This window comes from Anomaloglossus baeobatrachus, chromosome 10 (genome assembly GCF_048569485.1).
Source record: "Anomaloglossus baeobatrachus isolate aAnoBae1 chromosome 10, aAnoBae1.hap1, whole genome shotgun sequence".
Taxonomy (NCBI): Eukaryota; Metazoa; Chordata; class Amphibia; order Anura; family Aromobatidae; genus Anomaloglossus; species Anomaloglossus baeobatrachus.
Window position 1 is genome coordinate 192,578,547 of NC_134362.1, and position 13,924 is coordinate 192,592,470.

Genomic DNA, 13,924 nt, shown 5'->3' on the forward strand with positions numbered 1-13,924 from the left:
ATCGCTGAGAGAGTATGAAACTCCATGCCAAGATAAGTCAGAGATTGGGTCGGGGTTAGATGAGACTTTGGAAAGTTGATAATCCACCCGAAACTCTGGAGAGTGTCTAGTGCCACCTTCAGACTGTGTTGGCATGCCTCTTGAGAGGGTGCCTTTATAAGCAGGTCGTCTAGATACGGGATGACCGAGTGACCTTGCGAGTGCAGAACAGCTACTACTGCTGCCATGACCTTGGTGAAGACCCGGGGGGCTGTTGCCAGACCGAAAGGTAACGCTACGAACTGCAGGTGTTCGTCGTGTATGACGAAGCGTAGGAAACGCTGATGCTCTGGCGCAATCGGCACGTGGAGATACGCATCTTTGATATCTATTGATGCTAGAAAATCTCCTTGAGACATTGAGGCTATGACGGAGCGTAGGGATTCCATCCGGAACCTCCTGACTTTTACGTGTCTGTTGAGCAACTTTAGATCCAGGACGGGTCGATACGATCCGTCCTTTTTTGGGACCACAAACAGATTGGAGTAAAAACCGTGACCTTGTTCCTGAAGAGGGACGGAGGTCACCACTCCTTCCGCCTTTAGAGCGGCCACCGCCTGCAACAGAGCATCGGCTCGGTCTGGTGGTGGAGAAGTTCTGAAGAAACGAGTTGGCGGACGAGAACTGAACTCTATCCTGTACCCGTGAGACAGAATATCCCTCACCCAACGGTCTTTGACGCGTGACAGCCAAATGTCGCCAAAGTGGGAAAGCCTCCCACCGACCGAGGGTGTGGGAATCGGAGACTGCAAGTCAGGAGGACGCCGTCTTGGCAACGGTTCCTCCGGCTGTCCTTTTTGGGCGTGACTGAGACCTCCAAGAATCTGAGCGTCTCTGGTCTTTTTGAGTCTTTTTTGACGAGGCGAATTGGGACCTGCCCGGTCCTCGAAAGGACCGATAACCAGACTGACCCTTCCTCTGTTGGGGTTTGTTTTGTCTGTGTTGCGGTAAGGATGAGTCCTTACCCTTGGAGTGTTTGATGATTTCATCCAAACGCTCTCCAAACAATCGGTCACGAGAAAAAGGCAAATTGGTTAAGCACTTCTTGGAATGAGAATCTGCCTTCCAATGTCTCAACCACAGGGCCCTACGCAAAACAACGGAGTTGGCTGACGCCACTGCCGTGCGGCTTGTAGCGTCAAGAACAGCATTAATCGCGTACGACGCGAATGCCGCCATTTGCGAGGTCAATGGTGCTACCTGCGGGGCAAATGCACGTGTGACTGAGTCGACTTGCACAAGCCCGGCTGAGATAGCTTGGAGTGCCCATACGGCAGCAAAAGATGGCGCTAACGACGCTCCAATCGCTTCATAGATGGATTTCAGCCAGAGCTCCATCTGCCTGTCAGTGGCATCTTTAAGTGCCGCTCCATCTTCAACTGCAACCAAGGATCTAGCTGCAAGCCTGGAAATTGGAGGATCCACTTTTGGACACTGGGTCCAACCCTTGACCACCTCAGGGGGAAAAGGATAGCGTGTATCTTTAAGCCGTTTAGAAAAACGCCTTTCCGGATAAGCGTGGGGTTTCTGGATTGCGTCTCTAAAGTCAGCGTGGTCCAGAAAAGTGCTTAATGTACGCTTAGGATATCTGAAATGGATTCTCTCGTGCTGCGAAGCTGACTCCTCTACAAGAGGAGCTGGTGGGGAAATATTTAACATCTTATTGATGGACGCTATAAGATCATTAACTATGGCGTCACCATCTGGTGTATCTAGATTGAGAGCGGTCCCAGGATCAGAATCCTGATCAGTTACGTCCGCCTCATCACCCATAGATTCATCTCGCTGGGATCCTGACCATTGAGATGAATGTGAAGGCCCCTCATAGCGAGCCCGCTTAGGTTGCCTGGGGCCATCGTCCGAGTCAGAGTCTTCACCCTGAGGTGTATGTGCCCGTCCCGGAGCTTGGAGGTAATTCAGCTGAGGGGGACCAGGGGGCAATGATTGCACAGTGTCCGTGGCCTGAAGTACAGGCCTAGCTCGCAATGTGTCAAGAATTTGTGACATAGTGAGAGACATTCTGTCAGCAAAAGCTGTAAACTCAGTTCCTGTCACCTGGACAGCATTCACAGGTGGTACACCCTGGGTCACGTCCAGCAGAGGTCCCGACTGTGCAAGTGCCGCAGGGGCCGAGCACTGCACACAATGGGGGTCAGTGGAGCCTGCCGGTAGAAAAGTCCCACATGCGGTACAGGAAGCATATAATGTCTGTGCCTTGGCACCCTTGCGTTTTGTGGACGACATGCTGTTGGCTCTCTGCAATGTGAGAGAGTCTATAGCCAAAGGGCGACCAGCGCTATGCAGTACAAAGTATTTGCAGGAACAAAATACTAAGATTACTACTGGCACAAGAGGGGGTGAGCCCTGAGGGCTGCTTACCGCCCGCTGAATAGCGGGTAAGAGGCGCAGAATTCCTTGTCTGGGTCTCCCCGGCTCCCCTCTGCAGCTCAGCGTGTCAGCAGGAATGGCTGCCGGCGTCTGTGGAGAGGGGCGGTCCGTGGGAGTTCCCAAACAAAAGTGCGGGAAACAGTGTCCCCTCTGTGCCTATTGTGAAGGCTGGAGTATGTAAAAACGACTCCAGCCCTCAGCGCTGATGCACTGACCAGCGTCCCGCCCCTCTCCTGACTGGCAGGTCTGGGGGCGGGACGAACGGAACTAGGCCGCAAAAGCCGGGGACTCGAGTTATCAGCGCGGCCGCCGTAAAAGCGCGGCCCGCGCTGAAGTCCCCGGCGCACCACAAGTGCCAGCCGCGCCGCAGTCCCAGCGGCCGGCGCGACCGTTTCCCAAAAGTGTGCCTGCTTCAGCGAAGCTGAATGAGGCCATGGCACAAGCGCCGCAGCGCTGATGTCCCCGGCGCACTACAACACCCAGCATGCTGCGGTGTGAGCGCCAAATGCACGGGGACACAGAGTACCTTGAGGAAGCAGGGCCATGTCCCTGATGTACTCCGCTCCATCCAGCATCTTCTCCAGGGGCTGTAGATGGAGCACGGTCTCAGTGCCTGGAGACCAGTAAATCCCACTTCACCCAGAGCCCTGTAAAAAGGGATGGGGAAGGAATCAGCATGTGGGCTCCAGCCGCCGTACCCGCAATGGGTACCTCAACCTTACAAACACCTCCGACATACAGTGGGGTGAGAAGGGAGCATGCTGGGAGCCCTGTATGGGCCCTCTTTTCTTCCATCCGACATAGTCAGCAGCTGCTGCTGACTAAAAACAATGGAGCTATGCGTGCGTGTCTGACCTCCTTCGCACAAAGCTAAAACTGAGGAATCCGTTATCCTACGGGAGGGTGTATAGCCAGAAGGGGAGGGGCCTTACACTTTTAAGTGTAGTTCTTTGTGCGGCCTCCAGAGGCAGTAGCTATACACCCACTGTCTGGGTCTCCCAATTAGGAGCGAAAAAGAAACTATTATTTGCTCCAGACCCTGTACCACAGAAAACACTACACCTCCCACCATGTACCAGACATAACTTCTAATAATGGAACAGAATTCTGAGTGCAGCTCTGGAGTATAACCTACAACTCAACTACAAAAATAAGTAAAGCTGGGGTTTGCAAAATTACCGTATTTTTCGGACTATAAGACGCACCGGACTATAAGACGCACCCTGGTTTTAGAGGAGGAAAATAGGAAAATAAAACTTTAAGAAAACAAATGTGGTCATGACACACTGTTATGGGGCGAGGATCTGCTGCTGACACTTATGGGGGTAATGTCCCCAAATTCTCTACTAAGGTACCCCAGCCTGGTAATGATCCTCCTGCCTTATATATGATCCTGCTATAAACCCCCATCCTGCTCATATACCAGCATCCTGCTCATATACCCCTATCCTGCTCATATACCCCTCATGCATCCTGCTCATATACCCCCATCCTGTTCATATACCCCCATCCTGTTCATATACCCTCATCCTGTTCACATACCCTCATCCTGTTCACATACCCTCATCCTGTTCACATACCCTCATCCTGTTCACATACCCTCATCCTGTTCACATACCCTCATCCTGTTCACATACCCTCATCCTGTTCACATACCCTCATCCTGTTCACATACCCTCATCCTGTTCACATACCCTCATCCTGTTCACATACCCTCATCCTGTTCACATACCCCCATCCTGTTCATATACCCTCATCCTGTTCACATACCCTCATCCTGTTCATATACCCCCATCCTGTTCATATACCCCCATCCTGTTCATATACCCCCATCCTGTTCATATACCCTCATCCTGTTCATATACCCTCATCCTGTTCACATACCCCCATCCTGTTCATATACCCCCATCCTGTTCATATACCCTCATCCTGTTCATATACCCTCATCCTGTTCATATACCCTCATCCTGTTCACATACCCTCATCCTGTTCACATACCCTCATCCTGTTCACATACCCTCATCCTGTTCATATACCCCCATCCTGTTCATATACCCCCATCCTGTTCATATACCCTCATCCTGTTCATATACCCTCATCCTGTTCATATACCCCCATCCTGTTCATATACCCTCATCCTGTTCATATACCCTCATCCTGTTCATATACCCTCATCCTGTTCATATACCCTCATCCTGTTCATATACCCTCATCCTGTTCATATACCCTCATCCTGTTCACATACCCTCATCCTGTTCATATACCCTCATCCTGTTCATATACCCCCATCCTGTTCATATACCCCCATCCTGTTCATATACCCTCATCCTGTTCATATACCCTCATCCTGTTCATATACCCCCATCCTGTTCATATACCCTCATCCTGTTCACATACCCTCATCCTGTTCACATACCCTCATCCTGTTCACATACCCTCATTCTGTTCACATACCCCCATCCTGTTCATATACCCTAATCCTGTTCATATACCCTCATCCTGTTCAATATGTATATAATTACATATTACATATGTAATGAGCGGGCCCACGTGGTCACAGCAGGCTGCTACAGCCTGCTCGTGCCCCCGATGACCCGCTCCACTGCAGCACCCTCATTCCCGGCCGCAGCCCTATAGTCAGACCATAAGACGAACCCCCCACTTTTCCCCAACATTTGGGGGAAAAAAGTGCGTCTTATGGTCCGAAAAATACGGTATTGCATGTGTTTTATAGATTTATGCAAATAAGGTTTTCAGTGCTTAGGGGTGTGTCAATGCACCTGGAAGAAAGACTAAGTGCACTGACACGCCCCCTTGCACTTCCAGCCTGATTTGCATATAGATTTCTCATTGAATCTTTACATAAAGTATCCTTTATACATCCGTACCACTACTTCCATACATAAAATCGTGCCGATAGCTGTCCTCTGGGCCAATTTTCCAATAATTTGAGAACCATAGGTTATCCCCCCACTCTTGGAAGCCAAGCAAGGACCACCACAACCAGCAGAAAAAATATGGCCACGTCCCAAAGGAAGCTGGGACTTTTCACCTTTTTGACTTTCTTCCCGTAACCCCTTGCTTTGTACCATTTAACGACCTCCTCCATGGTAAATGTCTTTGGCTCGTACCCGAGCTCTTTTTGGGCTTTTTCAATGCTGAAATAGTGAGTGACCCCCGTTTTGTAGACCTCGGCGCGGGTCAGTAAAGGCTGAAAGTTACAGACGGGGCTGATCAGAAAATGTAACCATTCGGTGAGGTAGGACATCACGTAGATTAAGAAGAGCGGGAGTCGTGTAGAAGGAAACCTGTACCCCAGACCTTCTACAAAGGGGCGGAAGAATTGGAAATTACCGATGGGGGCGGCGTCGGCTATGAAGTACGCCTGCCCCGCGGCTATGTGGTTTTGGTCATCGGTGAGACCTTTGGCAGCTAAAATATGGGCTGATACCAGATTATCAACGTGAACAAACTGCACCAGATTATTACGATCCCCGTAAGAAAATAGGAACAATCCCTGGTCGAGAGTGTTGATGATCCGGGGAAGGTGTCTCTGCTCCCCGGGGCCGTAGATGCCCGCTGACCGGAGGGCGCAGGTCCTTAAACACCCACTGTTATTCGCCAGCAGCTGGCCGTTACTTTTCAACACTTTGTCCTCAGCAATGGCTTTGGTGCGGGAATAGTTATCGGCGTGACGGTTCAGAGGTAGGTAAGGCATGGACTCGTCGCCATTTTTAATAGACTGTCCACCGAAGACCACGTTAAAAGTGCTGGTGTAGACTAACCGCGGGATGCTTTTTTGGATGCAGGCCTGGAGGACGTTCTCCGTCCCCTTCACGTTGACTTCTTCGGAGAGCCGCGTCTGAAGCTGTTCCCGTCCGGACATGCCGTAAGAAGCCGTGTGGATTACGCAAGAGGCGTTGGTGAAGGCTTCCTCCACTGCAGACAGCGAGCGAATATCGCCCTGGATAAACTGGATCCCGTCGGGAAGGTCTTGCGCTGGTTTCCGTACATCGAAAAGTACTACATTGACCCCCGTCTGGTGTAGGGTGCAGCCTAACCTGGAAATCGGAAATAGGCATGGTAATTTTCACTGAATCGCGGACTGCTCAAACTACAACTCCCATCATGATGGCTGGAACGCCAGACGGGGAGTTGGCCGCATTAAGCCTTAGCCCAGATTGTGTGGACTGTGGCTACACGGAGGAGCCACGTCATGGATGTGTACGGATGACACTCCATGTGGACAAGACGTCTACAATATTGTCACAGGGAAGCGGTCTCGTCCCCAACAGTCCTGTGTTCAGTGTTTTATACAAACGAACATATCTATGGAAAACCAACTTATATACTGCTGCTCGGTATATGTATGTGACCCTGGAGACATCTGGTGAGGTGGTTACTTGGAGTAGTCCTGGCATAGTAGCTGCAGTCACCGCCCCCTGGGTGTGATTGACAGGTCATGCACTGCTCATATCTCCTCTGCTAACATCCGATCCTCGCTATTGGCCCAACCAATTCGCGCTCTTCCCCGCGGACCCGTTCCCGTCACACTTCTGTGCTGCTGTAAACTTGCCGAACCGACTAATTTGGGATGGGAAAGGCAGCTTGTATGTGCGGAGCTGGGGGATGTGGCTACAGCTACTGAGCCCGGACTAGTCTCCGTGAGTAGACGGCTCGCCGGACTAGTCTCCGTGAGTAGACGGCTCGCCGGACTAGTCTCCGTGAGTAGACGGCTCGCCGGACTAGTCTCCGTGAGTAGACGGCTCGCCGGACTAGTCTCCGTGAGTAGACGGCTCGCCGGACTAGTCTCCGTGAGTAGACGGCTCGCCGGACTAGTCTCCGTGAGTAGACGGCTCGCCGGACTAGTCTCCGTGAGTAGACGGCTCGCCGGACTAGTCTCCGTGAGTAGACGGCTCGCCGGACTAGTCTCCGTGAGTAGACGGCTCGCCGGACTAGTCTCCGTGAGTAGACGGCTCGCCGGACTAGTCTCCGTGAGTAGACGGCTCGCCGGACTAGTCTCCGTGAGTAGACGGCTCGCCGGACTAGTCTCCGTGAGTAGACGGCTCGCCGGACTAGTCTCCGTGAGTAGACGGCTCGCCGGACTAGTCTCCGTGAGTAGACGGCTCGCCGGACTAGTCTCCGTGAGTAGACGGCTCGCCCCGTGTGACATCAGTGCTGCCGGAGAAAAACGGACTTCTCTCCGTGCAGAACACACATGTGCTCCATACGGACACACGGTCCTTGTGAAAATACTGAGGTGTGCGCAGATAGATTGATATTAATGAGTCTGTGTATGTCCGTGTCTCCAGGACATATGAAAATGGATGTCATATGTACCGGAATCACTGACATGTGAAGGGAGCCTCAGGCTGCTTTCTCACTGCGTTATTACCTACGTTCACGGGTTCCGTCGGTGCCTCTGTCTGAACCCCCCGCAAAATAGGTTTCAGACGCATGCGCCGACGTGGGACGATTTTTTAGCACTTGTCATTTGTGTGCAATCCGTTTTTTTGTTTTTTTTTTTACTCAGCAGCTACTAATCTTTTACAGTCTCCCATCTAACAGAACTGTACTGATTCTGTAAAAATCAGATGATCCGTGTGGCATCCTTTTTTTTTTCCCCTCGCACCTGTCTGAATTCGGAGTCTAATGGCAGCATGCTACGATATTTTTTCTCATGCAGAATACGGCTGAGAAAAAAAAAAAAAAATCAGCATTGCCTTCTTCAATAACATTGGTCTGAGTGCAATCCCTTTTTTTTTATAGGATTCCACACGTCAGAATTATACGCTTGTGTGAGCGAGGTGTAATGCTGCAGATTGATTTCAACCATCATGTTAAAGGATTATGCAGATGAAACTCGACTGCAATGTACGCACTGTATGCAGGACTCCTGTCACGGGTTATGTAATGACAGGACAGGGGCCCCTAGGCTGGCCCTCAGACTTGAGACCCTGCACTGTCCTGTATCTCAGAGGTAGGCGAGATGGTAGCCAGGTCCGAACCCCCACCGTGACCCTGACTCCTGTCCGAGCCCTGATCTTACTCCCCCCTCTCCCCTACCCTTGGGGTGGGCTGGAAAACACGATAACAAAACCCCACAAAATGACACAGACAAGGGAGATCAGAAACTTGTACACGCAGCACTCAAAAAACACACAGGAGAAACAATATGTGTACAGGGGCACAAAGAAAAAGGTGAGAAAGCAAAGCACAACAGGGGAACGTTCACACCACTAAGAAGCGCAGCATGGATCACCATACACAGGATAACCACCCAAACCGGGATCACTGGAGCTATGCTGAAACTATAATCAGCACCTACAGGAAGGAAGCCGGGCTTTAAATAGGGAGGAGACAGCTGCACGTGACAATTAGGCTATGTGCCCACGGGACTCTGTACCCGTGGATAATATATCCGCGGGTTTCCCGCAGCAGCTCCCTGGAATCCGCAGCTATCCATTGCTGCAGGATTCCAGCGAAATATCTGCGGAAAACCTGCGGACATTCATGCGGCCTACCTGCGGAAGTCCCAGCCTCTATCTCCATAGTGGAGGGCCGGGATTCCCGCATGTACCGTATTTCCGCAGGAATAATTGACATGCAGTTACGTGTGGCTATGGGACATCCGCAGCCACACATACCGCAGCATGGACACAGCACTCCCCATGTCCCATAGGATAACATGGGGAGTGTCTGTACTTGCTAAAACCTGTGGATTTATCTAGAAAATCCAGATAAATCCGCAGGTTTTCCGTGGGCATATAGCCTTAGCGTCTTGAGCTCTTAGTTCCTGCAGACTGGTGAGCAGGAATTAACTCCTGCATAGCTGAAGACCAGTGAACTCGAATCAGCCAACGCCCAGCTCTGGCTGAACAATCCAGAAGCCACAGGTTGCTTGTCAGACTTTGTGGTGTGGACAGAGTCTGACGACGCCGTGTCACCGGGTGCGTGCAGAGCCGAACATCACATTACAACTACAGACCCGACCTTGGCAGCCTCATAGGTATATATTTGGATCAAGAGACCAGTGTACAGTGAGTACATTGCAGTCCGTGCTCGGACCAAGTTTCATGGACATCGGATACGGACAATTGCATGCAGTCTTATTATTATTATAGTATTATTATTTAATAATATTATTATTAATTAAATATATTATAAACATACACACATGCATATATATGTATATAACAAAAAAAAAAGTATAAAATTATATAATATATATATGTATAAATTACTTTTTTTTATATACATATATATGCATGTGTATATATTATATATATATATATATTACTATATTTTATATTTACTGTAGCTGTCACTTGATTGTTACCGTCACTCGGTTAATTTTAAATATATATATATATATATATAAAAAATATATATTTAAAATTAATTGAGTGACGGTAACAATCAAGTGACAGCTACAGTCTATACGACTGCATGCAAAAATTGGTGTCGCTAGTGGAAATAAATCTGCAGCTGAAAAAATAGTCTCTGTACCCAGGCATAAATGTTTGCAAGGCATGGCTAGTAAGAAGCCTGCTGTATGCATGATACATGGACCGCAATAACAGCTGTACTGAGAAATTAAATAGCCATGATTTATTTTTTAGGGGAGGGTAGTATGTACCTATTCTGCTCTTTACCCCTGTGCTCACACGTAATAGGGAGCGTTTACCGTCCGGTCTCGTACAAAGAGCAGAGTTCACGGCCGCTCTCAGAAGATCATATGGATATCTATAGAGCAGCGAGCTTGTGCCGGACCCCACGCGTGTATCCACTCCACACAAATCTTCCAATAATAATTAAAACCACTCAATAAATCGATCATTCCACACTCTATGAAATTATACTTTTTCAAGCACCGTCCCTTTAAATAAATCTTCAAAGCAGGCCCATAGATTAAGAGAGGATTGCAGCAATGGCAGAATATTTATTATAGCCCAGAACGGCAAAAACCCATTAACGTAATCTAATTAATAATGGAATTTGGCTTCTCCGGAAGATGCAATTAGTCCTCATTAGTCAAAGTATCCCCATTGGGATTGAATAATTAAATAGATTATTAATAGACTTTCCATAATTATGCAACATTATTAATTATATCGCGGCACCAACCTGTGTCCAAAGTAACCGCCACCTCCGGTGATGACAATCGTTTCCTGCGGAGATGGTGGGGCGGCCATTTTTTTTAATTTATTTATTTTTAAGGCACAAATTTAGGTGAAGTCTGCAAAAAAAGGAGAAACAAGTAAATAGATGATCCGGGAAAGTAAACCTGAAAAGTCTTCTTTTAGTTTCGTGTGTTTTTTTGTGTTTTCCTGTATTTACAATTTTTTATCATTTTTTTAGCAGCTTTTTACTGTTATTTCCAGACTTTTTTTTTTTTAATTTATTAAACATTAAAACAATTAACTCGTGTTTTTTTAAAGAAAAAATGCGAATAAAACTCTCAAAAAGACGCCGTCTGAGCTGTCACATTGGCTCCTATTGTAACGTACTGAGGGTCTTCAGATCGGAAATCTCCAAGGGAATGGACGTCACTTCTTTTACCCGGTTGGTATTTTTTGGAAACCTCTGGTGGTAATAGACGTTCAAAAGCCTAAATATATGAACAGTGAGTTGTTATAAAGAAATGGGCCAGACACATGTTGGTGGAAATGGAATGTGTAGGGGCATGTTCACACTGTGGCCATTTATAAGAAAAAAAAAACAAAAAACAAAAAAAAAGAGCCTCCTGCAGTAAGTAAATGATAATACATGAGAATAGAGAGCTATGCGGATATTATTTTGATCAAAAAAAGTGTAAAATCCATCCCCGATAAGGCACAGTTCACCTGCCTCAATGCCAGCCGGCGACAAACGACACTCGGCAAGCAACCCTCAGCTCACACCCGCGGCAGACGCCACTCAGCTCATGCTCACTGCAGACAGGCTTTGCCCCCGGCAAGTGGAATTTAGCTCACACCCTATGCAGATGGCGCTCGGCTCACGTCAGCAGCAGGCGACCCTCGGCTCATGCTAGACTCTCGGATCACGCCAGCGGCAGGTGACCCTCGGATAACGCCAGCAGCAGGCGACCCTCAGCTCATGCTAGACTCTCGGCTCACGCCAGCAGCAGGCGGCCCTCGGCTCACGCCAGCAGCAGGCGGCCCTCGGCTCACGCCAGCAGCAGGCGGCCCTCGGCTCACGCCAGCAGCAGGCGGCCCTCGGCTCACGCCAGCAGCAGGCGGCCCTCGGCTCACGCCAGCAGCAGGCGGCCCTCGGCTCACGCCAGCAGCAGGCGGCCCTCGGCTCACGCCAGCAGCAGGCGGCCCTCGGCTCACGCCAGCAGCAGGCGGCCCTCGGCTCACGCCCGCAGCAGGCGGCCCTCGGCTCACGCCCGCAGCAGGCGGCCCTCGGCTCACGCCCGCAGCAGGCGGCCCTCGGCTCACGCCCGCAGCAGGCGGCCCTCGGCTCACGCCCGCAGCAGGCGGCCCTCGGCTCACGTCAGCAGCAGGCGGCCCTCGGCTCACGTCAGCAGCAGGCGGCCCTCGGCTCATGTCAGCAGCAGGCGGCCCTCGGCTCATGTCAGCAGCAGGCGGCCCTCGGCTCATGTCAGCAGCAGGCGGCCCTCGGCTCATGTCAGCAGCAGGCGGCCCTCGGCTCATGTCAGCAGCAGGCGGCCCTCGGCTCATGTCAGCAGCAGGCGGCCCTCGGCTCATGTCAGCAGCAGGCGGCCCTCGGCTCATGTCAGCAGCAGGCGGCCCTCGGCTCATGTCAGCAGCAGGCGGCCCTCGGCTCATGTCAGCAGCAGGCGGCCCTCGGCTCACGCTAGACCCTCAGAGCATGCCAGCAGCAGGTGGAATTTGCTCGCGGCAGGAGGCCCCGGGATCACGCCCTGCGGCAGGAGGCCCCGGGATCACGCCCCGCGGCAGGAGGCCCCGGGATCACGCCCCGCGGCAGGAGGCCCCGGGATCACGCCCTGTGGCAGGAGGCCCCGGGATCACGCCCTGTGGCAGGAGGCCCCGGGATCACGCCCTGCGGCAGGAGGCCCCGGGATCACGCCCTGCGGCAGGAGGCCCCGGGATCACGCCCTGTGGCAGGAGGCCCCGGGATCACGCCCCGCGGCAGGAGGCCCCGGGATCACGCCCCGCGGCAGGAGGCCCCGGGATCACGCCCCGCGGCAGGAGGCCCCGGGATCACGCCCTGTGGCAGGAGGCCCCGGGATCACGCCCCGCGGCAGGAGGCCCCGGGATCACGCCCTGTGGCAGGAGGCCCCGGGATCACGCCCCGCGGCAGGAGGCCCCGGGATCACGCCCTGCGGCAGGAGGCCCCGGGATCACGCCCTGCGGCAGGAGGCCCCGGGATCACGCCCTGTGGCAGGAGGCCCCGGGATCACGCCCTGCGGCAGGAGCCACTCGGATCACGCGTTTGATCCCAGTGACATTAGCATATCACATCCGATACGCTCACATGAGAAATATATGGCCATGTGCGTGCTGCCTTGAAGCCGCCCGGACTGTGCGCTCCAGTGAACCCGCCAGCTCCAGATCAGCACTTAATGGAAAGAGCAGGTACACACTGGGCATGCTCGGCCACCACATCCAGACTTCAGCGATGGCCAGTAACCTAGGCAACGAGCATTAAGCAACACAATTAATAAGAACGGGTATCGCCATTCTCGTACCGTGCTGGGGAATCAGGTTTTCAGGTCATTATTGCCGTACACTAAAAATAAACCCCCCCAAAAAAACAAATGGTGTGATTGCATCCCCCCATCAACCCCAGTTTACCCCTCTTGGGAGGTTTTTTAGTACATTATATGGTAATACGAATGACATCATTCAAAACTACAACGTGATCCACAAAAATAAATCTTTGGGGACAGAAAAAAAAAAAAAGCAAAAAAACAAACAATTTTGAGTCTTGGATGAAAAAAAAGTGCAAAAAAGTAAAATGTAGTGATGAAGGGGTTAATCTCACCACTGTGCGACCCCCGTAAAGTGCAGCCGCCGGGAGGGGCCGCACATGACGTCACGCTGACCTCTCACCTCCCCGCTGAGCTCCGGGGTCTGCCGCTCGCCCCTTACCGTCTCCCCGGAGGCTTCTCCCGCCTTCTCCTTCCTCGTCGCCGCACTCCGCCCCGTCAGCCTTTGACTTTTGACACTTCCCCCTACAGACACAACCCGGCGCTTCACACCGTTGCCCGGGGCGACGCACTTCCTCCGACAGCACGCACCCGCACGCAGTGACGTCGAGAGCACGTGACCAAGACGCTGCACCATGGCGGGCAAAATGAAAGCGGAGGATGTGAAGTCCGTACTGGAAGCGCTGACTGGCGTCAATAGCACACTCGGTACTTTGTGTAATGTCTCATAGTCATACAGCAGGGGCGGCAGCGGGAGTCATGTACGAGAACTTCACATGCTGAGGTGTTGCCTATGGCAACCAATCAGAGTCGAGCTTTCATTTTTCGACTGCAGGTGGCTAGGTAAAAAACTAGATT

At 51.6% G+C, this 13,924-nt stretch overlaps 1 protein-coding gene across 4 annotated transcripts; it reads right to left on the minus strand.

Moving 5' to 3' along the window:
- Window positions 1-3,398: 3,398 nt before the first annotated feature.
- SDR42E1 (short chain dehydrogenase/reductase family 42E, member 1) lies at window positions 3,399-13,686 on the minus strand. Of its 4 annotated transcripts, none has more exons than XM_075326080.1 (3): window positions 13,509-13,686; window positions 10,555-10,666; window positions 3,399-6,488 (listed from the first exon to the last, which is right to left on the minus strand). In XM_075326080.1, the coding sequence occupies exons 2-3, from the start codon at window positions 10,620-10,622 to the stop codon at window positions 5,390-5,392; spliced, it is 1,167 nt and encodes a 388-aa protein (XP_075182195.1). In that variant the 5' UTR covers window positions 10,623-10,666; window positions 13,509-13,686; the 3' UTR covers window positions 3,399-5,389. The 4 variants fall into 4 exon arrangements, with proteins under 4 accessions (XP_075182195.1, XP_075182194.1, XP_075182197.1 ...); XM_075326079.1 differs by having other exon boundaries at window positions 13,470-13,686; XM_075326082.1 differs by lacking the exon at window positions 13,509-13,686 and adding an exon at window positions 13,402-13,487.
- Window positions 13,687-13,924: the final 238 nt, after the last annotated feature.

Excerpts from the sequence above, each read along its gene's own strand:
- SDR42E1 (XM_075326080.1), bottom strand. The coding sequence starts at position 10,622 with ATGGCCGCCCCACCATCTCCGCAGGAAACGATTGTCATCACCGGAGGT. Across the intron at positions 6,489-10,554 it reads GGCGGTTACTTTGGACACAG|GTTAGGCTGCACCCTACACC; the intron begins GTTGGTGCCGCG and ends TCCGATTTCCAG.